This window comes from Siniperca chuatsi, linkage group LG9 (genome assembly GCF_020085105.1).
Source record: "Siniperca chuatsi isolate FFG_IHB_CAS linkage group LG9, ASM2008510v1, whole genome shotgun sequence".
Classification (NCBI taxonomy): Eukaryota; Metazoa; Chordata; class Actinopteri; order Centrarchiformes; family Sinipercidae; genus Siniperca; species Siniperca chuatsi.
This window is the reverse complement of record NC_058050.1, coordinates 17418119-17444469: the sequence shown is the minus strand read 5'-3', so window position 1 is coordinate 17444469 and position 26351 is coordinate 17418119. Positions and strand designations below refer to the sequence as shown.

The window sequence follows — 26351 nt, the reverse complement described above, 5'->3', positions numbered from 1 at the left end:
TACATAAAAATGTTATCAGTAAAACGTTTATAGTAGTATTATAGTTTATAGCATTGAGTTTATTGGCCTGTATAAAATAAATATTTTGTATATGAACAATTGTCCATGGGCCAAAGGCTAAATAATTAGCAGCGTGAGTGGTGTCTAGAATTTCCCATCCCTTAAACAGAGTCTTATAACTTCTTGTGCTATATTACCAAACACAAATTGACTCAGCAGCTGATGGTTGGTTGGTAAAAAGTAAGAGTTACTTAATGCTCTGGAGAATCAGTCCCTGCAGAGACATGTGTCAAAAGTTAAAGACTGTAGATCTCACTTTCTATCAAATGCTTGCATTTAGGTCCAGTGGATGTGATTAAGAATTTATTACCAGTTTACTTACCAAAATAACATCCCTGAAAATATTACAAATGTACAATGGAATACCATGAGCAAGCAACCAGCTTTTACAGAGTTATAAATAAAAAGTGACCGTATCGAGAGTATCGAGAAAGAGCTGATTAGATAACAGTGGTATGGGTTTGCAGAGGTTTCTATCTATTTGCCAATTTGCCAAAATGCAATGTGCTGAACCTCCTCTTCCTGAACCATCTTATGTATCATTATAATGTCATATAGTTTATAGGTAAATGCCATATAATCCTCAACATCATCAACATCCCATCAGACATAACAAAGATTGGAAACAGGCTGAGCAAAATAATACCAGAGAAGTCAATGATGCCCTCATGGTAATGCTTTTCTCTATCTCTGGCATGCGTGGCACACAGGATCAGGTTAATGCTAACTCTAGCCAATCATTAAGTTAAATTTTAGATGAGACTAAAACTATGACAAAATATACTTTTCTCAGCAGTAGTGTATCGGTATGTAGTAGATCTGCTCTGAATCAAATGACCACACATTAACTGGGAATTTTGGGGTCTATAAAATACTGCAAACAGTCTATAAAATACCCACCATGTGTATGTTAACTCCCACAGGTTGCTAAATCTCCCAAAATACTTAGAACATGAGCTGAGAATACCAAATGGCACAGAACAGCTGCAGGGTTATATATTGTTTTAATTTATTTTGCTTGTTTGCAATTAATTGTTATATTTTCTATCAGGGCTTTAATTAATCTATGTGGGAAAAATACCTTGCACTGCCGTCAATATCAATCCAAACAGATAGTCACTGTGCACGCGCTGGCTAGTGTTTGCCACTGATCTACAAATCATCCCGTCGCATAACTGACGTGTCTGAGCCGTTACAAGTCGGTGCGTCCTGCGTGATTACGTCAACATCATCACCGTGACATAGACTGGCGACGGCATAAAAAAAGGAAACGTGACCTGTCGAAGGAAGCTCGACCGAAGCCCGTGTGTTTTTGTTGAATTTTTGATAAAAGGCGAGTTAACATAACCAAATGAGTACTACTATTTATGAATGGCTTTAATTTAACTGCCAAATATGGTAATTAAGCTTGAGTCAACTCGGGAACTGATTCAGCTCGTAAAACTCTGCTACGGAGAAGTATGCCTTTGCTGGTGCGCTAGCTAGCTAGCGTTAGCTTTCAGGATGGGCAACTGAACGCTAACCGAACAAGCAAAAATATCAATGTACGATGACTGAATCTTGAGAGTACTGTCTCTCGATAACGTGGCGAGAAAAGAGAGAGCGTGCCTTTAGCTACCTCCGATACTGTGTCGATACTGTTTACATGATGAAGAACTGCGAGTACCAGCAGATCGACCCGAGAGCGCTGTCTGTGTCGCCCTCGTCCGCACAGAACCACACCGAGAAGAAAGGGCAGCGGCCGCGGAGGAAATGGGAAGTGTTCCCAGGGAAGAACAGGTTTTTCTGCGATGGACGGATCATCCTGGCCAGACAGAGCGGTGTCCTTCCTCTGACACTGGGCCTTATTGTTGTCACTTGTGGCCTTTTCTTTGCATTTGAGTGAGTAACTAGAAATGTCCTTTTCTATGTTTCATCCCAGTGATCCCTGAATGCAACATGAAAGGTAGTTGCTAACACGTATGTGGAAGTTGTAAATTCCTTTTGCTTGCTTTTTACTTTTTGTATTTTAAACGGTGTTCGTGACACTGTACTTGGGGATTAACAGTGTTTTTGACTAGGGCAGAGTGAAACAAACTCATCTTTTTCTTTTACAGTTGCCCATTCCTGGTGGAGCATCTGACCATCTTCATACCTGTGATTGGTGGGGTGCTGTTTGTGTTTGTGGTCCTCTCCCTGCTGAGAACCAGCTTTACAGATCCAGGCATCTTACCTAGGGCTACCCCAGATGAAGCAGCAGACATAGAGAAGCAGATAGGTAAGGCACACCCTGGAATTGCATACTCACTGTGGGACAGATGGGGTAAAAGAGCTTTGCCATATAGGGGATCTCTGAGGGACATGTTTCTCGTTGAACTGCAGACCAAGACCTAAGCAGCTTACTCTCTATCATGGTTAAAGAGCACAAAAGCCAGACATAGCTTTATTTGTGTTTATTTATTCCTTATTATATCATTTGAGTGCTTCTTAGGTTAACTGTTTTGATCAAATGCGTAAGTCTCAGTGAGTCTCTCCCCTTGTACTTCTCTATTTTAAGATACCTCAGGATCCTCTACGTATCGCCCGCCACCGCGGACCAGGGAGATCCTCATCAACCAGCAGGTGGTAAAGCTCAAATACTGCTTCACTTGTAAAACGTTCCGCCCTCCTCGGACCTCCCACTGCAGCCTGTGTGACAACTGTGTGGGTAAGGATTTTGCGGCACTAATTAAACTTAAGAACTTAATGTCATTGCCATGAGTTACATGTCATACTGCTTGGGGGGGTTTCCATTAGTTTGCTTCATGCTTCCTTTATTAACCCACTGATCTGTGTCTTGAATGTACGATGCTGAAATGTAATAATAAATGTAATATCAAAAAGATAAAACTGTAAAACAATACTGAAAACAAAATAGTTCACTGCCTGAGAACCTTAACCAATATTAAACTTAAATTCACATAAAATGTATGACTGGCAGTTTTTTTTTTTTTTTTTTTATGTGCAGGATCTAGGTAGCATGCCATACAGTGTGTGGTCTATAAAGCATTAGGTCATCATTTGGCAAGATAGAGCAAACTGTTCTTTGCAGGTTGAGACTGCAGTGTCTCTCTTGCCAAACGGAAGGGTCTGTTCTGTTAAAGGGTAATAGATCTTAAAACAATACTCAAAAGGTCCATATGTACATACAGACTGTTTGTGCTTGTTGTAACCGTTCCCCCTCTCTATACTGGCTGTTTAAAAGATGCCTTCCTAACCTGCTTGCAATGGAAGAGATGGGGGACAAAATCTACAGACCTCATTCAATGCAAAAATATATTCCAAAGTTCAATTGAAGCCAGTCTGAGTTAATCAAATCAAGTGTGTTTCTTACAAAGTTACAGTATTTTTAGTACAAAGTTCCCTCTTTGTGTTTTCCCTGACAGTGTTTACTTGCTGGCCTGTGGTGGAGGGATAGTAACACAAAGAGGGAATTTTGTTCTAACTTTGGAATTTGTTTTTGCACAGAACGAGGACTATGGATTTTGCTCCCCATTACTTATATTGGAAGGAATCTCTTTATGTGCCAGTATCAACAGGAGGAATGATTACAGCAAGCAAAAACAGTTTCAGTGATCATATGAACACCTGACAGGAAAATTATAATGATGAAAGTGCTATATTAATTATGGGGTAGGAGTGGTTGTGTTTTATTATAATTCAATATACAACATGCTAGATATTAAGCCTTACTGCTATTATTATACTTCACAACTACTATAAATGTACCTCTAATCTCTGGTATGTATTCTGTTTTGTCACCCTCAGAACGATTTGATCACCACTGCCCATGGGTGGGGAACTGTGTGGGGAAGCGCAATTACCGCTTTTTCTACAGCTTCATCATCTCTCTGTCTTTTCTGACATCTTTCATATTTGGCTGTGTCATCACACACATTACCCTGCGTAAGTATTTTCACCCCGTATAAAGACACAAATGCACTCAGTAGTTGTGGGATGCTTGTGTCATGTTTTCAAGAACCACTTTAACATTACATTGTTTCTGATTTGTCCTTTTCTGTCCAGGTTCTCAAGCAGGTAAAAGCCTTGTTCAAGCCATTCAAGAGAGCCCTGCCAGATATCCTTTTGTACATACCAAATTTTCACACAATCAAGCTGTGTATGAGATATTTCTTTAAATTGGCTACTGTTTTGTGCCAAGACATAACACAAGTTACACTGTTGACAAGGCATTTCCCGCTGCTCCTCAGCCTAAGCCAACACTTAATAGGATCAGAGAGTTAGCATCCAGCAAAGCAGTAATTTTTAGGCAGATGGCTTTCCAGTAGAAGGTTTGCTGCCTCATGTCCTTGTGAGATGATGTCAGTAGCTAGACAAATATAGACTGCATGTCTACATAGAAGTTCGTTTTGTTATTCAGAGACAGGGTGTGGGTTAATTTCCTCATGGTACGCATGATATACATGACATTCTGTCATCTTTAGTTATCCAGTTATCTCATAGAGCAGATGATCTGATTACACTGATTTTGAAACATATTGCATCAGTTTTCATATTAAAATTAAAAACCAATGAATTCATGAATCTCCCGTGAGTACTGGGCTTTAAAGGCCATAATGGCAATTTTAGCCAATTTACAAATCACATAATTTTCAACAACATACATAGAAATATTTGCAAGTAATTGATTCTATGCTGTCTAAATAAATGACACAATTGCATAACTAGTCATCACATAGAGACATAAGATAGCTGAAGTACCTCTTATAGATGTGCTTTGTGCAGGGAAAAAGCATACTCTGTGGGAGGAACACAACTTACACATTTTCAACCTTGTCATAGATTTTAATCCTCAGCTTTTTGCTTAATCTGTCTTCAATAAGCATTGGTGATATTATCATGCCTTGACTCTTCCTTGTGCACTGTGGTGGAGTTGGTGATTTGTTTCTTCTCCATCTGGTCTATTATGGGCCTCTCAGGCTTCCATACTTACTTAGTGGCCTCCAACCTCACAACAAATGAAGATGTAAGTACTTGTCGTGTCCCTATATATGATACAGTTCAGGTCATGATTGTTAAAATAGACTTTATCCCCTAACCCTGACAGTTTATTTATTCACTGTGCAGATAAAGGGCTCCTGGTCAAGTAAAAGGGGTGCAGAGGAGTCTGGGAACCCGTACAGTTACAACAGTATTATAACCAACTGTTGTGTGACGTTATGTGGCCCCATGCCCCCAAGGTGAGTAAAGATGTCCCCCATCCCATATAAGCTGAGACATATCGCCACACACATTTTTCCTATAAAGTTCACCCTGTGTGTCACTCATCATCTTAACTGGGTCTAGAAACATTTTTCTATCTTCAGTATCAGTGAAAATGCTTCATGAACACTTCCTTGATGACAGCATCAGATCCAGTACATGTACAGTCCATGTCAAATTATGCATCGTAGCATAATCCTCTGTTCTGTTCTCTAGTCTGATTGACCGAAGAGGTTTCCTGCCTCTCGACGAGGCAGTCCCAGCTGCTTCTGCCTCGGAGATAGAGCTACCTCCCTTCGCGGCCAAGAATGACGCGCACATGGTAGGATGAACCAGCTTGTGGTCCCTCCCAAGTCCCGACTGTCCCATAGCTCCTGTATTGTTGTTGTTAGGCTGCCCCCTGTGTGCCTTCTCCACTCTGTGTGTCCACTCCTTCATCCTCCAGACTTCCAGCTTCAGTCCCTCAAGTAGAGTTGCCAACATGCAGTACTTTGAATCTGTGCCCAGTGTTATGAAAGTTGTACATTGTATACGTATTGTTTATGACAACAGAAAGCAGAGCATGTATTTTTAATAATGAATGGCCTATTATGTCGTATCTGACTGGACTGGAACAACATTACCAGGGCTGAGCTTATGCTTGGAACTGACACACAATATAAAGCCAAGAAATGATTAAGCTAGCAAATTAGAGCTGGCATTCAACAGAAACCTCTACTGAAGAGGTAATTTATCAGCATGCAGCGTGCTGAAATAATACTGCTGTGTCACTTGTTCTTTGAGCTTTAGAACAAAATGTCTTGGACACTACCTGTAACGCTGTTTTGGCATCATTGAGCCGTTAAAAATGCATGAAAGTGGGCAGAGATTTTTTTTTGCAGAGTTTTTACAGCCAGAAATGTAACCATTTGTTAAGGTCACTGTTAAGTTTCTGAGTTACTCCGTCAGACTGCTGTAGATATATTATGGTCATTTGGTGCTGTGGGACAGTAAACACGTTAATTGTTGCACCTTTTTTATATTTGACTTGTATTTATGTTTGCTTACACTTCAACTTGTTGCTGTACTACTGGGGTTGTTTGTATGTTGTGGTGAAGTTGTATGCACACAAATGAATTAATTACTGCTTTTTAGTAGGACATGCAGATGGTATTAGATATATATATTTTGATTTATCAGCACTTTATCACAGATCGTTTCTCATGTCTTCAATACATTTGTCACTCAATACGGTCAGCATATCAGATGTCTTCAGTATATTATTAGCTATATTTTATTTTCTTAAATCTTCTATTTTTACCTACGTATATTATTTACCTAAAAACTGTTCTTTTATGTGTTAAATAAACATTATTTTTGTATTTTGGGATTTTGGTCTCTGTTTTGAGTTTACTTTGCCTCTTTTTTTACAAGTCTTCATGCACGTGACTGCAGATTTTAAGGTGTTTTAGAGAAGTTGTATTTTCTGAGGTTTTTCTTTTTATTTCAGTAGGTATACTGAACAGATGGATTTATTGTTTCATGAACATTTGTTTCGTATGCCTGTAACTTAATTGCTAGATGAAAGATCTGATACTCAGTGTTGTATTGTGTCCATTCCACCCTGCTAGGAGGAGAACTGTCAGGATTTTGCTTTGTCCTGCACAGCCTGAAGGGCACTGCTGCATGTAGACGGTTGATGGTAAGAGTAGGGTTGAACGTTAAACCAATCACAACATCTCTTCACTTGCCATTCACTGAGTCTTTTACATTGTTTGTGTTTAGGTTTGGAATCGCTGTCATCTCAACAGTTATTTTCCTTTCTAAGATATTTCATTTTCTGCATAAACCCAAACGCACTTGGGGCAGATCTTGTGATTGGTGTGTAGTGATGGTGTGGATGGGTGCACTGCCTTACTTGTGAACGTGCATGCTTCACTACCATTCTTTCTCCTGTCATTAACATTCGCTCACTCGCTCAATATGGGGATGGAGCTCGTGTTTGAAGGCTGATGATCTTTGATCCTCTCTGTAGTTAGATGAGGTGTTTTTCTCATGTGTTATTGTACATGCATGGTGACGCAAGCGAGTCTGCATAAATTGTATATCTCCCTTTCTCCTTTTATCAGAGCCAGAAGAAGCACAGGAAGAAGGAGGTTCTCCACACACACTTTACCCATGTTGCGTTGTCTGCATCTAACTCACTCCTTCCATGCTTCTCCATTTGAATCTTTTGACAGTGCTGTCATTGGTGCTATCATTGCTTTCACTGTGCTTGATGAGTTTTAATCATTTTAATCACATTACAGAATTTTCTATACATGTTTGTCCTGATGTTAAGATAATATGGCCCATTCCCCCTTTTTCTTGACTTCTCTATTTTTTCCTTCTCATACAGTGCACCCAGAGCACCAAGGACGTGCTGGAGAGGATGGTCCACTCCTTCGACTTTCATGACCTGTGCCCCCCTGGCACCTCAAAGACCACCCCTCTGGACCTGGAGGTTTCCAGCACGGCAGCACCTTCCACAGAAGCTTCACCCTCTGATGGCTGCTCACAACAGCACGCCCACCAGCCTTTGGCCGCTCCTTGCCCCCCGTTCAGTAGAAGCAGCAAGAGGGACTCTCTGCACTCAATCAACCCAGCCTTCCGTTTGGCTTCTCCTTCCCCGTCGCTGAGCCGCGCCACCTTGATTCTGGGTGATGTGCCCGACACTGGCTTTGTCCAGCTACCCTGAGTATGCCCAGTAACCATAAGAGAACAAAAGGAGTCATAGCGCACTTGTCCTGCTGCATGCAACGCTGCTCTGTATCACTGGCAATGTTTTTGGCTACAAAGAAACTTTTCATAGTGGTGGTCATGCTGTGTGTTGCCATTTCTGGTATCTCAAGATGTCATTGTGATGAGTTGATTAAGCATTAACTGGAGGGTTTTTATGTTCTCTGAGTTATATCAACAATGTCCTACTATACAATATGTGTCCTTCAGGATGGAGGTAAATCTTAGTAATACTTAGAAGCACAATATAGAGATATTTTTTTAACACCTTTTTATGAAGAGACCCAGAACATGCCTCCACACCTTCCACACAACCTCAAGCCATATGTCACAGCCGCAGTGTTTGAGTTCTTGCTAATGTCTTATGCAAACAGGTCTTTAAATATTTTGAATACTTAAAGCGTGAGTGTGGATGCAAGAAGTACAGAAACAAGAGTTTAGATGTACTAAACTGGCATGTTTTGGATAATGAGCCATTTCAGGATGATCAACTCAAGAGTTAGCCTTATGTCATTTTCCTGTCATCTAGATCTACATCATCCCAGTGTCACCATGTGGATCCTGCTTGACAGTATTTATATGAATGAGCGATCAGAGTTTGAAGAGGGAGGGCAAGTTGCAGACTTTATTTCTTATGTATTCATATCAAGGGTTTTGCTGTATTTTGTAGTCAGTTCTGCGTGTCTTAAATGGCTAAATGGTAACTATCTTTTCTTTTTGTGATGTGTATCACTAGGAGACTTAAAACAAGTAAAAACAGTGAATTTGTGCAGATATTTTTCATGTACGACTGGATACTAACTGACTGAAATGTGTAGCATTTTCAGAAGTAGTTTCTCCGCATATAGTATGTCCACTTTGTTGCTTTATCTGTTGGATGTCAAAACCCAGTATTTATTTTAAATCAAACTCAAATTTGCTTCTGCTCACCAGGGATTGGATTGCAGTATTTATCACTGTTACACCGTTTCCTATTAATATGATCTACTGGGATGCTTTCTGTGCTAGTGAGCATCTGCTTTTTATGTGTGTTGGTGGTTACACCACAGGGTTAATGTGTGGACTGTGTCAAGCAGAGTAATGTTTTAGGAATGATGATGAGGCCTGTTTACATGCAGGGCAAGCTGTCATTTACATGGCTGCGACCTTTTCCTCTTCTTACAGCATGAAACTTCACCTTCTCTGTGTGATGATGGTGTACAATTTCTTGAGAGAGTAAATTGCAGGAGTTTGTTTGTTCCGCTAGGGGGCAGCATGTCGATAAGGTTTGCAGCCTAGTCAGAGGACAGTTTACTAACATGAAAACCATTAAAAGAAAGGCCTTTTGATGTTTTATTTATTTTTTGTAATTGGGCATTGAAGCTGTAGGTTGTGAGTTTGTGAAGAACCACTTTGCCATAGTCAGTGGATCGTTCATTTATCAATCTGCATCAAGACCCATAGGTTGTGTAAACAATTACAAGCAGTGCTTGTATGAACAAACTTGTTTGTTTGTATTTTGTAGGATGTAACAGTGGAACTGTAACATTTGGTCAATAAAAATGACGAGTTTTGTTGATTTGGATTTTTCCCCCAAGGTTTTTTTTTTTTAACCAAATTTCCACATTTAAACATATATAGGCTCACTTTATTTAAACTACAATGACTTTAAACAGACCAATGTCAAACTATAATGTTCAGTTTGCTTCATCAGTGATAGTTGGGTTCATCCATTCTGACAGCTCCCTCATGGAAACAATGAAGAGATGCATGTTGACCACAGGCAAAGATCCCACAGTGAAAACAGTGTGTGTGTGTGTGTGTGTGTGGGGGGGGGGGGTGGGGGGACAACAGCTGACACAAATCTGGAGGAGAGGTTAGGAATATACTGTATATGTTAATTTGTTCATGATAGTTACAATGAGGTGACGGGGTAACAAAACTCAGTCAGTTCAATCAGGAGAAGAAATTTAGAGAAAGCAAATTGTGTTAACCACAATGTGTTAAGATCACAAACCAGGTCATATACTTTTCACCAGAAGGCAAAAATTAAAAGACTGTAAAAAGAGTTATGATTTTCATAATAACACTATCTGTAGCCTCTCTCCAACTGGCCAGAGATTCTCTCCCACCTAATAAGATGAAGTCTTTTGGACTGTGGCTCAGAGATGTTTTCCCCCTTCACAGATAGCCATACAAAACAGAATATCATTTTTCAGAGTGTGGTGAATTGTTTCCTTGGCATTGCTGATGTTTATTCTGTGCCCTTGGTTTTACTTTTAAAGAAGGCATTATTTTGCCTGTAATTATTGAAATTGAAAACCGGAGAAAAATATCCTGAAGGCCAGTGATCATGACGGATGGACCGTGGCAGCTGAGGCTGGAGTCTGACTGCACTCAGCTGTCACTACTGTGTGCAGAAAAGTGAGAATGTTGCTTTAAGCTCCTCCAAAATCACCCTTTTTTGAAGCTTTTCTGTCTTCAAAGCGGTAGTCTGCATGTGGCAGCTGGTGTCTTCTATATGCTGATGTTATTCACCTTTGAAAGACGATGCGTTGAATGTGCAATTGTATGTCTTGTCTGATATCTTCTCAATGCGATAGAAGTAACTTAAATTTAAAAGAAAGTATTTGGTTTGGAGGCTATTTCATTACACTTTTTTAAAAGAACAATGTTTTTGACAAAAAAAAAAGGAAACACAGGAAGAAAAAGATGGTTGAAGACATAAACCTATGCTGAAGCTCTGGCTGGATTCAGACAAAGGAAGTCATGGTTGCAAGGCACAGAACAACATCTTTGTAGTGAAATATGATAACCTTAATGGATTTCTTAAGATTTTTATGCATCTATTACCTCATTTAACTTCAAAAGACTCCTTGCTGAGGCATGTCAATATAGCAACCTGTATATCTTAGGCTAACACAAAACAGATGGTCAGACTTTTGGCTCAGTGTCTCGCAGAAGGAAAAAGCCAAAGCATAACTGCCTCAGCAGCTGTGTTGCATTTTGACCACAGCCCTCCATCTCCTAGAAGACTAAAAAATGTTTGCAGAAGAAGAGAAATGTGAAGATGAGTTTAATTTAACAACAGCAGTAAAGGCACCAGGTCATCAGCATGCAGTGGGTTTATTTGTCAGCAGTGTTGACGTGAATTATTTGAGTCCTTGCTGGCTGCAGGTGATTATTCGCTTGCTGGAGTGTGTCATGCTCTTTAACCCCAACTGGTGTGGCACCAAGACAGAGAAGGCCACCCAGTCAGTGGGTGGGGTGAGTGGCCTGCTGGATTTCAGAGTAAGAGGTTATATTTTAATCAAAAAGGTGACTTCATAGAATGGGTTAAATCAGACAGACTTAAACATTTATAAAAAAAAAATCTTATTATATAGACTCAGCCTAGACCAAACTTCATTGTCTAATGTGACAGTTTTTGCTTAGTTGATTCCTTCTCTTTTCTTGAAACACATGAGCAACGTACAGTAACAGAACAGCCGGGAAAGCCCCCCCTTTTACTTAATTAACTAAAACATTCTTACTCTTCAAAGAAATAACCCACTGCCAATTTACCCCCAACTGTCGTCCTCTTTGTGATTCATCGTGCTTGTTCCTCTTCAGCGAGCCACGTTTGGCCCTGCTGTCATGTGTGCAGCCGTGTGTCACACTCTCACAAGTCTTCTCCTCATCGCTCGCTGGTCTGACCAGAGCAGAAGTGAAGTAGCCTACCTCTGCGAGCAAAACAGGTGACTCACAGTCAGGGCTGCTGTCAACATCACTGCCGCTGTGATTTCGAGAGCTAAAAGTGCGTCTATGCTGGGCATTGAAGCTGGATATAATTAACCCTGTACTGAGCAGAAGGAACCAGCTGCCAGGAGGCTGCAGCTGCCAGCAGGCATTGTTTGTTGCCACTGCCAGTGGGACATGAAACAACTGAATCCTGTGGGTATAACTTGCACATGCCGGATGTTGAATTGTAATGCAACCAAATAGCCTGCTGTTCTTGCACACTTGTGTTTTCCTAAAAGTGGATGCGTTCTGCAAAATGTCCACAACAAAACTAAGAGGTGTTTGACCTCCCAACAAGGGTCAAAGCAGATCCAAATTTGCAACTCGTACATCCTAGCTGACACTAAATGCAGTAAAGATTTCTTCATAGAATATCCATGGCGACGGGAGTGCGCATGTGTGTGTGGACTTTGGTCAGTACTTTACCATATGTTTGTGTACTGCTTTTCCTGGGATGTTTCTGGGTGTAACATTTGATTATCTGTGTGTTTGGGTGTATATATGTGAACACCTAAAAAGCCCTGAAAGCCTCTTAGTACATAAAGCTCATGATAGATCCGTTCAGGGTTATTTATTGGTTGGTTTGTGTATTAGGTTTGTTGACCGATCCAATTTGTTGAAAGATTAGAGAAGAGTCAGTGCAGAGTTACAGATCTGACTGTACAGCTTACTGTGCACAGGTTATTTTAGTTAGGTTAGTTAGTCAGTCAGATCATTTTATGCATGCTTTATATTGTTATTTCATTATTTTGCATTGGGCTGCCACTGTATCTCAGACATGCAGCAGCAACTATTACTGTTATACATAAATGTCTTTATCTTGATATATAGGTCTTGATTATGAGCCCCTTCTATCCTCATACCTCCCAAATAATCAGAAAAACATTTCCACTATCGCAAGATACCTAATCTACTAAACTCTAACATTTTGGTATTTGAGTGGGTTTTTTTTTTCAGTGTACAGATTAGATAAGTGAGTAAATTGTGAGATATCCTCGGTTCTTGCAGTGGAAAAACGTCGGCTGTGCGTGGTGAAGTGGAAAGAGCTCCCCATGGAAACCTGAATATGTGCCATGGAGCTGGATTAATGTACCAGGGTACCACAGGGTCAGACCTTATCACAGCAGCCATTATCATGCCTGTTTGATATGGCCTCAATCAATCTGCTAAAAAATGCTTTGGTTGCTGACGGGTAATTTTTTTTATAATATTAAGGCTCAACTGGCGGCAGATAACTCATCACTGTTTGTTTTTTCTGAAGCAGCAGTGTTTTGGAAAGGTGCCATATAAATAAAGTTTATTATTGTTATTATTATTTTGAGGCCAGACTGATTTAGCAAAGGAATTTTCTGATGATCGGTTTTCATGTCCACATATTACTTCCACTATACAACATGAAAGAAAAATTTGTTGACTTCTGCACCAGACAGAAATGCATCAATGTGCACATTTCTCTGTAACATAAACCATCATGTTAACTTTAATCACTGACCATCATGACAGTTTCTGATCACATAGGAATCATATTAAGCATAATTGTATCATTTTTAGTAATTTGGTAAAATGTTTGCTCTCTAGCAGGGGAAAATAACAATACAAGAGTCAGTGGAAAGTGAGAATAAATATCACTTTAAATGTCTTTATTTCCTGTAATTGTGTAATGTGGCACTCATTTTAGACAATTAAAATTTTAAATAATAGGTGAAGCATCCTGTGTCTGTCTTCTTTTTTTGCTTTTTGAATGTCTTATCTTGTTCCTAAGAAAGAAAAAAACAAAACCTTTTTTTGTATCTTTGTTTATTTTAAAAGGCATTATCTGAGTGGACTGTATGATTAATCTAATACAAAATCTGTAAATTATATATTTATATTGATATATTTGTGCGTCTTTACTAGCTAAACTACTTTAGTTGCTTCGATAGCAGATTACAATGCTTGTTTTTGCTTTTATCAGTAATGGAAAGTAACTAAATACATTTACTTAAGTAATTCTGAGATACTTGTACTTCACTTAAAGGTCCAGTGTGTAACATTTAGGAGGATCTATTGGCAGAAAAGGAATATAATATTTATAAGTATGTTTTCATCAGCTGAAACAATTGTTGTGTTTTTGTTACCTTAGAATGAGGTTTATATCTACAGAGGGAGCGGGTCCCCTTCCATGGAGGTCGCCATGTTGCACCGCCATGTTTCTACAGTAGCCCAGAACAGACAAACCAAACACTGGCTCTAGATAGGGCCGTACCCGTTTTTCACGTGTTTTGCGGCCACTGTAGTTTCTCCTACACGCTTTGAAAGGGAGGGTGATGCGAGCGGTATTCAAATGGTTGCAAACTGCAAGTTCACCACTAGACCCTACACACTGGACCTTTAAGTATCGTAATTTTATGCTACTTGATACGTCTACTTCACTACATTTCTGAGGGAAATATTGTACATTGTACACTACATTCATCTGACAGATACTTTGCAGATGAGGATTGTAAAAACCTATAGTGAGCACATAGGATACAATGCATTGTTATGCAGTAAATTAAACCACCCTGCTACTACTTACACGTTAACTATGCTATCACCCTGTTGGGGCTCGCTGTACATTATCCCTTACTACTTACACATTAACGCATCATTAATCTAACAGTATAATATGTAATAATGTAACACTGACAGTGCCCATTTTGCCTGTGTAGTGAGTACTTTTACTTTTATACTATTAGTATTAAGTAAGTACTTACTTAAGTAAGTAAGTAAGTAAGTAATATAAGTATTTTTACAGTGTGGTATGGCTACTTTTACTTAAGTAAAGGATCTGAATACTTCTTCCACCACTGGCTTCAATAGTATTAGGTATTATATTAGTGTATGGATCTTTAGGAAGCCATATATTGTAAGAATGTGATTATGTACAGATGATGATTGTGCAACAACCATGAAGGCCACTGAACATCATGCACTTGGTCATGGCCCAGGTTTATGTAGCAATGACAATAAAGTGAGAGGGAGGGACAAGGTGACTGATAGATAGTGGATGCTGAGTCACTGAAAGGGCATGACCAGACAGCCACAGTACAGCTTTATGAGGAAAGGACGGGTTAACCGCTACATATCTCTTATCATGTTTACTTATGTTACTTGAAAGGAACTTATGTAAAGGGGAGAAAGGTAGCAAAGACACGTAGAGAGATGTGTTCTATAGTAAAACACAGGCTGCAAGGTTTTTAATTGTACAGTAAAATGCTTGAGACTGTGGGGTGAATGTCGAGTGGCTTGTTGAGCCCCAGTTGCTGCCAATAGCTGTACAGTATGTAACTCAGAGCAGCTTTTGGCCATGTGTGCAACATGCCTGCCTCCTGCCTGCTTTCAGTTACACCACTACATAAATCTCAACCCTTCACCAGCACGAATCTTTCAAACTATGGAAAACAAGCCAGGTTTGTTTTTGTTCAAAAGCTTGTTTGGTTATCAATATTCACAAACACCTGTCACGAATTTGGAAATGCCTGCAACTCACTGATTGTGAATATATAATATAATATTTATCTAATAAATGTACTTTGTTCTTTTGACATCATAAAGGTTTTTGTAGCTCTTGGAACAGCCAGCTGGCTCTCTCTGACCCGAGGCATGATGGGATACACTTTTGACCGATCCCATAATCCTTCCAGGGGGAGGATTTAAGAAATCTGGATGATGATCTGAGAAACGTGCTGCTTACATATTTTTATTAGTCGCTCATTTGGACAGAGGTTTTAACCTGACTGAGAGGTTCGATGAAACTAGAATACTGGCTCTGCTGTCTTCAGACGTTGAGCAGTATCAGTTACATGAGTCAAACTGCGCTGGTATGATCATGACCTTCACAGACATCGTCTCTGAGGTACCTGCTGCTGTGCTTAACTCCAAAGCTGACACAATAGCTCTCCGACATGTTCCACTCTTTATTGCCCCTGGGGCTGAGTTTTCCCTCTCAGCTACTGGATGGGGGTGAGGAGCAGGATTTCTGGGAATGAGATCAGAGCTTGCTGCTAAATAGGGGTTCCCTCTCACTTCTGTTAAATGCTCCAGTTCTTTTCTCTGGTAGTTTTTAATATGGGATGTCTAGGCGCATGTGTTGAGAAAATTACAGAACATGTTTATTTTATAAGCTTTTAGGGTTGCATTGGTTGACTCAGTGGTATCTGCACATTGTACGCAGCTGTCAACTTGTTTCTGCGTCCCTGTAGTGTATTTGGGAGTATTTGAACAGTGGAGAATAATACCAGAGTGAGAGCCCCACAGCGAACCATTCATTTACAAACACCAAAGCTGAGAAGTAAAGCAAACTGGGGTTTATTTTCTTTTGTGTAGGATTTGACATGGCCATTTTGCAACAGGGAACCTAAATGTCCTATTGGGTTGTTTGTTGGGCCGTTGCATAACATGATATAAGCTCCACTTAAGGAAGCTATCCAAGTTAGGATGTCCCAGACATACAGAAAGAGGCGAGGGTGTTTTATTACCGGGGCCATGCATTCCTCTCTTCTACATGGCCTCCTCTATAAGCAGCAATTGCTCACATGTGAGATATCCACGTTCTTAGCTGAGAGTTTGAGGAAAATGAAGGGGGAAAAAATCAGTATAGATATAGGAGAAAATGTGTGCATGACTCCCTCTGTTCTTAGTTCTATATCACATAAACTGGGGATTTATTCTGGAAATAGAGATTTAATAGCTCCTTCTAAAGGAATTTCTTATTTCTTTCCTTGTTGTATAGAACCATGTTGTTAAACACTCAGCCACTATTTGACTTACATTTGATCTCTATAATGTATTTGACATTCCACACAACCTTAGCGTGAGTCAAAGTATTTTGTTCCCCCTTTTGACCCATTCAGAGAGTAAAGTGAGCCGAGCCTTACATAATACATAGCCTAACACTATATTTGACTGTTGAGATTCAGAGCACTTGAATTATGGAATTACCTCTCTTATCCAAAGATACTGCCGCGGCCATGGCATAACTATGGACCTGTGGAGCCTTTAGAAAACGGCAGAAAATAATGCCACAGCTCTGTGTCTTTTTTTTTAACAAAAACAAATTGCTGTAGAATCAATGAAAAGAAAAGAAAACAGAAATCATCCTAGAACATAAAATCATCAACATTATTACTTAAGCCAACATACTAATCTTCGGGAAATACTGTAAAATAATCACTAATTACACACCTAAAATCAGGTTTGGGCAACAACAAAGCAACATAAGTCAACAATAGTAACAAAGCTTAAAACAGATCAACACCAGATAGTGTGTTTTTGCTTTTTCACAGTTTTGTGTTTATCCATTTTACTGTCCAGGTATGGACAGAGCAGAGAGCTGATGTATAATGCCACTTGAATCTATAATGTGTTTATTTTTTCCAGCAGCATACTGGTCTGCTCTACCAAGCACTACTGTAATCAATCAAGCAGGCAACGGAGGGAGTCTGACGTCAGCAGCACGGCTGCTTGCGTAACCTTGTTCCACTGTCCCATAGATTTGTCATTTGGAGCAATCCGGAAAAGTACATTTACCTCTCTTATCATGCATTCTCTCTATCACAGCGTCCAGCCTGACTGGTCAACTCAACCTGGTTGTATTAGGTTGGTTATCTGCTGCCATCGCAGATTGAGCCTGAAAAGCAACTCTGATACAATCAAACATTTTTTTATTGTTTTCAAAATTAATCATGCAGCATAATGTCAGACATGCAATGTATTAGCAGCAGCTGTGTCACTATTTTAGCTATGGCAGTACTGTCCAAAGTTACATGTGATGCACACTCTAATAATAGCAAACACTTGGACTTCTAGTATAACATGTCTGAATGTGCTCAGTGACAGATGAGGGAAGTCTTTTTGGGGAAATAATTCACTTAAATTGTAGGAGCCCTGACAGACTTGTAAGAAAAGGGCTTCACAACTCATCCTGTGCGACAGACGGAGTGTTATCTGTCTTCGCACAATTGATCATTGTGACACTTCACTGCTTGTTGTTTGGCAACATCGATTTTCAGCCACGCTTTTACAGCACGCTGTGACGTCCAGTCATGTCCCATGCCTTTGAGAGAAGCCATGCATTGTTCCTCTTCCTCTTGCTGACCATGAGGCAAAGACAGGTAGAGATATTTGACAACACAAAAAATAACTGTCTGATGTCTCTTTGAGCTCAAATACAGAGACAAAAATGGATGTCTTCAACAGGCTTTCTTTCATTGTGGGTCTTTAATATTATGCCCTCAAGACTACCAGATTGCTTCATAATGTTTGATCATGGTTAGGGCTGGACATACGCCTGTCTAATGCATCATTTGTTTAAGGTGTGTTTAAATACTGGCTATTGCACCGCGCCTACTAGACTCACAGGCTCAGTTGTCATGGCTCCAGCAGGATGTCAACTCGGGGACAAACAGAGGATCTGACATAAATGAACAAAAGGTGAAATAGGGAATTATACACAAATCAGTGAACACACCTCAGGACTCTTTTTCTCTAAATTGTGTTAACTGTTTTTGTTCCACTGTGTGAATGTCTTGACTTCACATCTGACTGACTCCCTCTGACATGAGGCTGTGAGGGAACCTGAGAATGTCAAGTTCCCTGACATTCATCTGCCATCATTGTTCTCTCTTTCCCCAAATGTTTCACATTCAGGTAAAGGCTGGCTCTTCTCCCAGGATGCACAGCTGCCACATGACGGGTTATTTATAGTCGGATGACGCAGATGTCTCACATCGGCACCTGGCAGGACCCTCAGCTGGAGACGTCTCTGCCCAGCTGCCCGACAACCGCGGATGCTGTTGCCAGGGAAACAGGATTATGTTGACATCACAGGATTTGAAGTGATCTTCCGTGGAGACCAGAAATCCACGGTATGCCCACGACCAGGCCTCTCTCAGAGGCTTGTGAGACACTGTCAACCTCCAGCTGTGTGTTGTAGACAACAATGGAGAAGTGTGTGAACTAAGTACACACACACACGCGCACATATGTTTGGGGAAGACACGATGGGCGAGCCTGAGTGCGTACGAGTGTGTTTCATTGCTGCATCACTAAAAACCCACACAATCAATCAATCATGAAATGAACTTCACTCTCTTGTAAACATTTTACAAGTGCACTAACATGCCATGTGGACAGGTATGAGGATTTTACAGGTTAGGGATTTTACAAATGATGACATTTTTAGGTCATTTTAAAAGAGGAAATACAGATATTGTTTACTAGCTAATTACATACCGGTAGAATTCTAAGGCCTTCTTAACACTGAAAGAGTAACGTCTGCTATTGTGAGTAATGTCTGACATTGTGTAAGGTCCTTCATTAGGGGATATTTAGTGCATTTAAACACATAATAGACTGCATGCAGGACAGGATGAGATACAAAGACAGTGATGATGTGACCACAGTCCACTTCTGTAAGAATTGATGCAAAGAAGACAGAGAAATTCAGAGGGGTAAATTGGAGAACACTGAATGCATCTGACAGCAGCTAAATAAAGCAATCTAACTCAGGCCTCCTTTCACTATAATTATTTTTTATGCCTCGGATGCACCATTACATACAGCATAAAAAGCTGACAAATGTTCTGTTCAGACCACAGGAATGTCTCTGTATCTGCACCAAAACAAATAAAATAAAAACACTCCACTAAAACGTACCACAGATAAGGAGGCAGAGTGGAAAGAAGTGGCAGTGAGGTATCTGAAAACGTAAATGGAAAGCTTAAAGGGCATCACAGGTTATCGGAGCCTTTTCATAGGCCCCTGCACAATCGTGAGCAAATTGAATGAATGATTGTTCATGTAGTTGTAGCCTTTAATTTTCCATTTGCTGAATAAACAAACAACTCAAAGCCCTCCCCACTTTAAACAAGGCCATACTAAAAATGATAAGGGCCTATAATAATGTATGATTAGCAAGCAACATTTTATAGGTTTAATAGCCTGCTATCATTATTTAATTACTCAGCGGCTGACAAGGACTTCTGGATTTCAACGAAATAGATGATGGATTTCCAGAATCTGTTTTATCTATCCGATAGTGTAAGAGGCTGCACATGAGTTCTTTTAAATTATTAACAAAACAGTGAAGCTAGAAAAGCATGTGCATTTGTATTATCTTGTATATTTTATAGTATTATAGCATAATACAGGAGTTTTTCATCAGTGTGGATGGTTACAGAGGCACGAGTGAGGAAGACTGTAATGGTACAGCCCTACAAAGCCAAAATACAGTAACTACATATTTTGTCAAAATTGAGTTAAGACAAGAGACTAGAGACTTTTTGACATGTGTTTTACCATATAAAAACAAGGTGTAATTTTTGACAAAAAACATGCATGTAAAATTTGCAAGAACTAGTAAACAGAGGTTAAAACCAAACTACAGCGGTGGTGGTAATTCACCCACTCTTTCCTGTTTCCTGTAACTGAAAAATCTATTTTGATGACCAGATGAACTAGTCCTGCTAAAAGCTAACTAGCCTAGCTTAGCGGATTAGCAGTTATGTCCGTCTCTGCAGCCTCTCATGGAATTCAAGTGATTCCATGTGGTTAAGCTACCTTTGAATCACATATTTAAATGTATTTGATTAAAGATTATTTCATTAAAGTAGCTCATTAGTGGACAAGAACGCTGAAGAAGAAACAAGAACATATTTTGTTTGTGCTGCGTTTCCCTGTGCCCTGTAGGTACTAGGTCGTTCAGTATCTAATGTTTTTTTAATATTCTGTTATATTTATAAGTCTGTGACAATGATTCATAATCAGCCTAAAAAGGCATGAAGTTAAGATTTTACAATTTATATATGTTTTAGCTAAGAGTCTTCAAACTTCAAACCCCTTTTTCTCAACTTTACTGTTCTGCTCTCTGCTTTTGGCAGAGCCATGTATTTTTGCTCAATGTTTATGATAGTATATATTTTACAAAGGGAGGCGGAAAGAAAAGTATATTGCTGCAACAAAAAGGACAGGAAATAAGATGGAACACAGAAAAATCACAGGCCTACATCTGCTACACAAAATTATGTTCATTTTGACTTTCCTCTAGCATTTGTCTTTTTTCTTGTGAATTACTGGTTAATTTTACCTGTCCATGTCTCTATAAATGATTCAAATGAAACAGAAAAAAATACATTTTTGGTTGAATTGGTCACAAGTGGTGAAGGGGGCTAGCAACTAGACAATGGTTAGTTTTAAGGAGTCACAAGCCAAGAAGGACACGGAGTATTTCTGGTCTTCTCTGGGTTTCTATAGGTCTGTATGATCATGAAGCTTATGGTAGTGAAGCAGGGCGTTGCTGGGAAAACATCCTGCATGCTCTGCAAACATTCCCTGGACAAATAAAGAAATACATCATAGAAGGAAAAGTGGGTGTTGTCTTTACACAGCTGTGCACCTGATCTCTGTAATCAATCTTTTTTATTTATATGTTTCAATCTGACACAAACGACCAAATAGGCTATTAATAAATGCTCATTTCTCATATTGCTGCAGCTGAGACGATGTAGATCATAAGGCTTATTCGAGGGAAAACCCTGTCAGCACGCAGGGTGCAGAGGGGAGGAGGCCGTCAAATGCGTCACATGAAGGGTGTTCCCTGCAGACAGGGCGTCCATAATCAATGACCAAACACAGCAGCCAATCACAGGGCTCATGCTAATGAAGAGGGTTTAAACCCTCTGATGAATCGGTTCTTTGCAGACTAACCAGATTTTAGCGGCGCACACCGGGAGAAACGGCTGATCCAACTCTCACCTCTGACTCAACTAACTTTTTCTACTCTTAACTTCAGCATTAATAAGCGGACATCCCACAGGAATCTTACTTGTGTTGAAGCGAGAAGATACAGAGCTCACGTTCTGCTGAATTGTTTTCTTTTTGTTGGGGGGGGGGAGACTGAAAGTTAACATCGCCATGTCTTGCGGTGATGCGTCGGATCAGAGTCGGCGGTTCTGTGTGCTGTCTTGGGATCAGGTGCAGCGCTTGGACTCGATCCTGGGGGAGGCTGTCCCCATCCACGGCCGGGGAAACTTCCCCACTTTGTCCGTGCAACCCCGCCAGATTGTGCAGGTACTAACCCACACATATGTTTACATACTGTTTTCCAACATGTTTAATTATTTATTAGATGCAGATTTACGTTTGAGCACGGGGTCCCTTTTTTATTTTTTTTAGAGTTAGAATGACATATTCATAGCTTATGTAATTATATTCATAAATATTGAATATTACAGCTGACCACACTGCAGGTGGGTAGGTAGTGAACATGAGGATCAAATAGTCACTCTTACATAGTCTCTCATTGTAATAACACGTGGGGAATTAAATATTAAAATCAAACTGTACTTTATTTGTCTGGCACTTCCTTTGGAAACCTCTCTAGGACCTCTTGGTGACACTAAATTAAAATATTTATTCATTTTATTGCACTTACAGCCAGCAGAATGTTTAATCAAAATGAAAAGGTATAATTCATTCTGATTTGTCTGAGAGCCGATCATTGTCACCTTCAAACAGCAGACTGGGGGAAACATAGCGAGGAATATACTGCCCTTACAGCTCCTCTGGTTTGACTTATAATGTATGAAACAGACAAGTGCCAAAGTCCCTCCACATTTCCAGCCTCTTATTGCAGTATGGCTGGATCACATTTCACTTCTCCTGTGGTGTCTCTACATAGTTGGTTAAATATCAGAGTGCAAGATAAACGCCATGATAGAATATCAAAATTAACATATCGCCATAATGTCAGTGTCAAGTCAGGTAATCAGATCTATAATCTCCTTTTTTCCCATTTCAATTACACATTGACATATTCAAGATGAGCTCAACGAGCCTGTGAAGCCCAGAGCTTCATGCTTGTGGTTGTGGAAAGATGAATGCTCCATTGAGCGTGCAGGAGGCTTAAATGCAGGTTTGAGCCCCAAATGTGGGGACTCAGTTTCCCCTGGATTTGTGGAAATCACATAATTTTATTCAGTTAAAATCTGCCATCTGCCACATAGATTCATTTGAACAGTAAATCTCCTGTCATGACAACCTAGAATGATGCTGTTTAGCCTAAATGTATATTTAATCGGTTGTGGTGACGTTGTTGTGCCTCTTCTGTTATGCATTGCAGGTGTGGACCTTTTGTCCTGCAGCATCAGGAAGCTCTAGAGTCCAAGGAGTGACAAAGCAGTAACTGTAGATCTAAGATAACAACACCTTTTGTTCTTAACTGGTTCACAACTCAGACCTGTGGCTCACAGCTTATGAGTGAGCCACTCTATATTACACTACTCCTTTTATTTTTCTCCCCACTTACCTTTGTTACCCTTTATTGATTTTTTTTTTTTTTTTGTGAGATGGACTTGATTAGACATGAGTCGTGTTTCTGGCAGGATCTGTAAAGCCAGCAGAGGCATACCTGTGCTTCCAGGGGCTTATCCACTCACCTGTATTCAAGTATGTATGACTGACTGTAGTCAGAGGGAGGAGAGGTGTTCAGTCTAGGCCTGACTCTGAATTTGGTTCTGACATATCGAGATGACCACAAAAACAGCTTCTGAGTGGATTTTGAACCCAATCAGCACCGCTTTATGGCTGAATGATTACAGTGCTATTACTGCCAAGTTATGTTGCTGTTGTGATTTTGTTCCTCCACCACTCCTGTGAGAGGGGTTGACATGCCTTCAAATGTTGTCTGTCTGTAGCCTGACCCAGTATGTATAAATAGAGCCAGCTTGTTATCTGATCACCATTGGAGAGAGAGTTAACAGACACTAATCTGACAGGTCAGTGCGAGTAGGGAGATTTAGGATTGTGTGTGAGTGTGTAACAACTAATTTGTGCTGCAGGTTTTACTGTTTGAATTGTATGTGATTGTTATTTTCTCAGTGGAGCAAGTGTAGCTTACGTGTCTTTTATTATTGTTACAGTCTGCTACATGGATTGGCTTTAGCATCAAGTCTGCCTGCTCTGCATACACTGAAACAAATAGCTTGCCAGATATAACAAGGAAGCAGCTAGTTGTTGATGTGGCATATCATTCAGATTTAAGTTTCCACTGAACACTTTGATCTCTCCCAAATGTTTTGAGAACATTATGTTTTTTTATGATAGTTTGATGACTTATTTCAGAACTCAGACATGTTTCCCCTTTGTGCTTGCTAGCAGTGATGTTGGCATACCCCGTCCAGCTGTAGATCATCATCTTCCAATGTGGCCTCACTAAGGCGAGACCACTTCTTTTAAACATCTTACAGGTCACTGGGACAGAGGAAGGGAAACACTACTGACCCTTAATGACCTGAGGTCGTGACGTTTAGCCTGAAGCAGTTTTGGGGTTTTTTATTGGACACAACTGGTCCTGCACGCTGGTGTTCACTCTCTCTTGGCTGCAGTTTAGGATTATATAAATCTTATGATTGTGATAAGATGAGACTCACCAGGTCTGCTGCTCTTTGTTTGAGCTCTTTAGGTTTCATTCAGACTGAAACTGATGGTGATGAGTGAGCAGCGGTATTGATCTTGCTTTCACAAACTATTGAATTCTTAATAGAGAACCTGTCATTAATAACATGCTGTGTCTCTGTCTCGTCCCTGTCCAGGTGGTGCGGGCCAGGCTGGAGGAGAGGGGTGTGTGTGTTAGGGATGTGAGGCTGAATGGCTCGGCTGCCAGCCATGTGCTCCATCAGGACACTGGACTGGGCTATAAGGACCTGGACCTGATCTTTGGTGTGTCGCTAAAAGACGATCAGGCCTTCCGTTTGGTGAAGGACGTTGTGCTGGACTGCCTGTTTGACTTCTTGCCAGCTGGGGTCTCTAAGGAGCGCATCACGGCATTGACCCTCAAAGAGGCCTATGTACAGAAACTGGTGAAAGTCTGTAATGACACGGACCGCTGGAGCCTCATCTCGCTGTCCAACAACACGGGCAAGAATGTGGAACTAAAATTTGTGGACTCTTTACGGCGGCAGTTTGAATTCAGCGTGGACTCCTTCCAGATTTGCCTTGATTCTCTGCTCTTATTTGACCGCTGTTCAGAGACACCTATGTCTGAGAGCTTTCACCCCACTGTGATCGGCGAGAGTGTGTATGGGGACTTCAACGAGGCCATGGATCACCTGTGTCAGAGGACCATAGCTACACGCAGCCCGGAAGAAATCAGAGGGGGCGGCTTATTAAAGTACTGCCACCTGCTGGTGCGAGGGTTCAGACCCTTTTCAGAGGCTGACATGAAGCAGATGCAGCGCTACATGTGCTCACGCTTCTTCATTGACTTCTCTGACATAGGTGAACAGCAGAGGAAACTGGAGGCCTACCTGCAAAACCACTTTGCTGGGATGGAGCACAAACGGTACGAGTGCCTGATGACTCTGCACCAAGTAGTGAACGAGAGCACCGTGTGTCTGATGGGCCACGAGCGGCGCCAGACGCTCAGCCTCATCTCCATGCTGGCGCTGAGGGCGCTGGCTGAGCAGAACGCCATCCCCACTGTAACGAATGTCACGTGTTACTACCAGCCAGCTCCATACGTGCAGGACATCAACTTCAGTAATTACTATATTGCACATGTGCAGCCGCCGCAGGTTTCGCCGTGCAGTAATTCATATCAGACGTGGCTGCCCTGTAGCTGAACTGGCTGCGAGAAGGGCAGAGGTGGACGCGTCTCCATTGCTCTTTATCTTTCAAAGGAAGTGGACTGAAAAAAAAGAAAAAAAAAGAAACTTATGTTTGCCAAATGTGACTTGACTTAAACAATCCTGTACTGCTGTACATCTGGTTGAGCCGACACATTCATTTTTCTCACTTGTTTTGTCTTGCAAAACATCTGTAAGATTGCTGGTCATTTCTGAGATGTAGCGATAATATCTATAATATATGTCTTTATGAAGTTTTATATATGTCAAAAATACATTTTGAGGAAACAAACATTGAAGCTGGTGTTATTTTCATACTCTGGCTTTATTTTTTTTAAATTACATACCGGACCAAAGATGTATTTGTTGTTCAGAAAGGGAATGTTGTTATGATTCCAAGTGCCTAAAATGAACCATAAAATGTTCTAAAAACATCTGTAAAGTGAGAGCTGTGCATTCAGTGTTTTCTAGATAACTCCATCTCTTTTTTCAGGAACAGAAGCATTCATTTTTGTGAGATTAAAAAAAGGAAAAACTACAGGTTTTTTTTGTATCGTGGTTATTTTATTTGAACCTTGACCTCTAATGATTGTTGACCTTTTAATCTTCTGTTCTAAGGGCTGCAGTTAGTTTAAACTGGTCATTATCTGCTCTGCTTCACCATTCACACAGTGTAGTTGTATGTTCTCACATGGCCAACATAAAGAAGCAGGTTTTTCAGAAGCTTTTGTCCTATCTTGCTCTGGATGGATGGTAGGTTGTTTGTCCCATACTTGATAAGCTGATGACAAAAAAGCGTCTCATTTCCAGTAACCAGGCCCATTGAAATGCATATACTGTCGTCTGGAGTGAGTTGCATTTGTTAAACTGGAGCTGAGGATCCATTACAAT

At 40.4% G+C, this 26351-nt stretch overlaps 2 protein-coding genes and 1 long non-coding RNA gene across 4 annotated transcripts; 2 read left to right on the top strand and 1 right to left on the bottom strand.

Annotated features, from left to right (window-relative positions):
* Positions 1-1281: 1281 nt before the first annotated feature.
* Positions 1282-9622, top strand: zdhhc18a (zinc finger DHHC-type palmitoyltransferase 18a). Of its 2 annotated transcripts, XM_044207731.1 has the most exons (10): positions 1290-1941; positions 2157-2317; positions 2597-2746; positions 3847-3984; positions 4105-4156; positions 4963-5065; positions 5167-5279; positions 5518-5623; positions 6912-6982; positions 7679-7816. In XM_044207731.1, exons 1-9 carry the CDS (start codon positions 1706-1708, stop codon positions 6951-6953), a joined length of 1101 nt encoding a protein of 366 aa, XP_044063666.1. In that variant the 5' UTR covers positions 1290-1705; the 3' UTR covers positions 6954-6982; positions 7679-7816. The 2 variants fall into 2 exon arrangements, with proteins under 2 accessions (XP_044063665.1, XP_044063666.1); XM_044207730.1 differs by lacking the exon at positions 6912-6982 and having other exon boundaries at positions 1282-1941; positions 7679-9622.
* Positions 8524-13517, bottom strand: LOC122881483. Its single transcript, XR_006379168.1, has 2 exons — positions 11602-13517; positions 8524-11316 (listed from the first exon to the last, which is right to left on the bottom strand). It is a non-coding gene; the product is annotated as an uncharacterized LOC122881483 (long non-coding RNA).
* Positions 13518-21266: 7749 nt separating this feature from the next.
* On the top strand, positions 21267-26000 carry tent5ba (terminal nucleotidyltransferase 5ba). The gene is made up of 2 exons (XM_044207733.1): positions 21267-21906; positions 24429-26000. Exons 1-2 carry the CDS (start codon positions 21751-21753, stop codon positions 25455-25457), a joined length of 1185 nt encoding a protein of 394 aa, XP_044063668.1. The 5' UTR covers positions 21267-21750; the 3' UTR covers positions 25458-26000.
* The last annotated feature ends 351 nt before the right edge of the window (positions 26001-26351 follow it).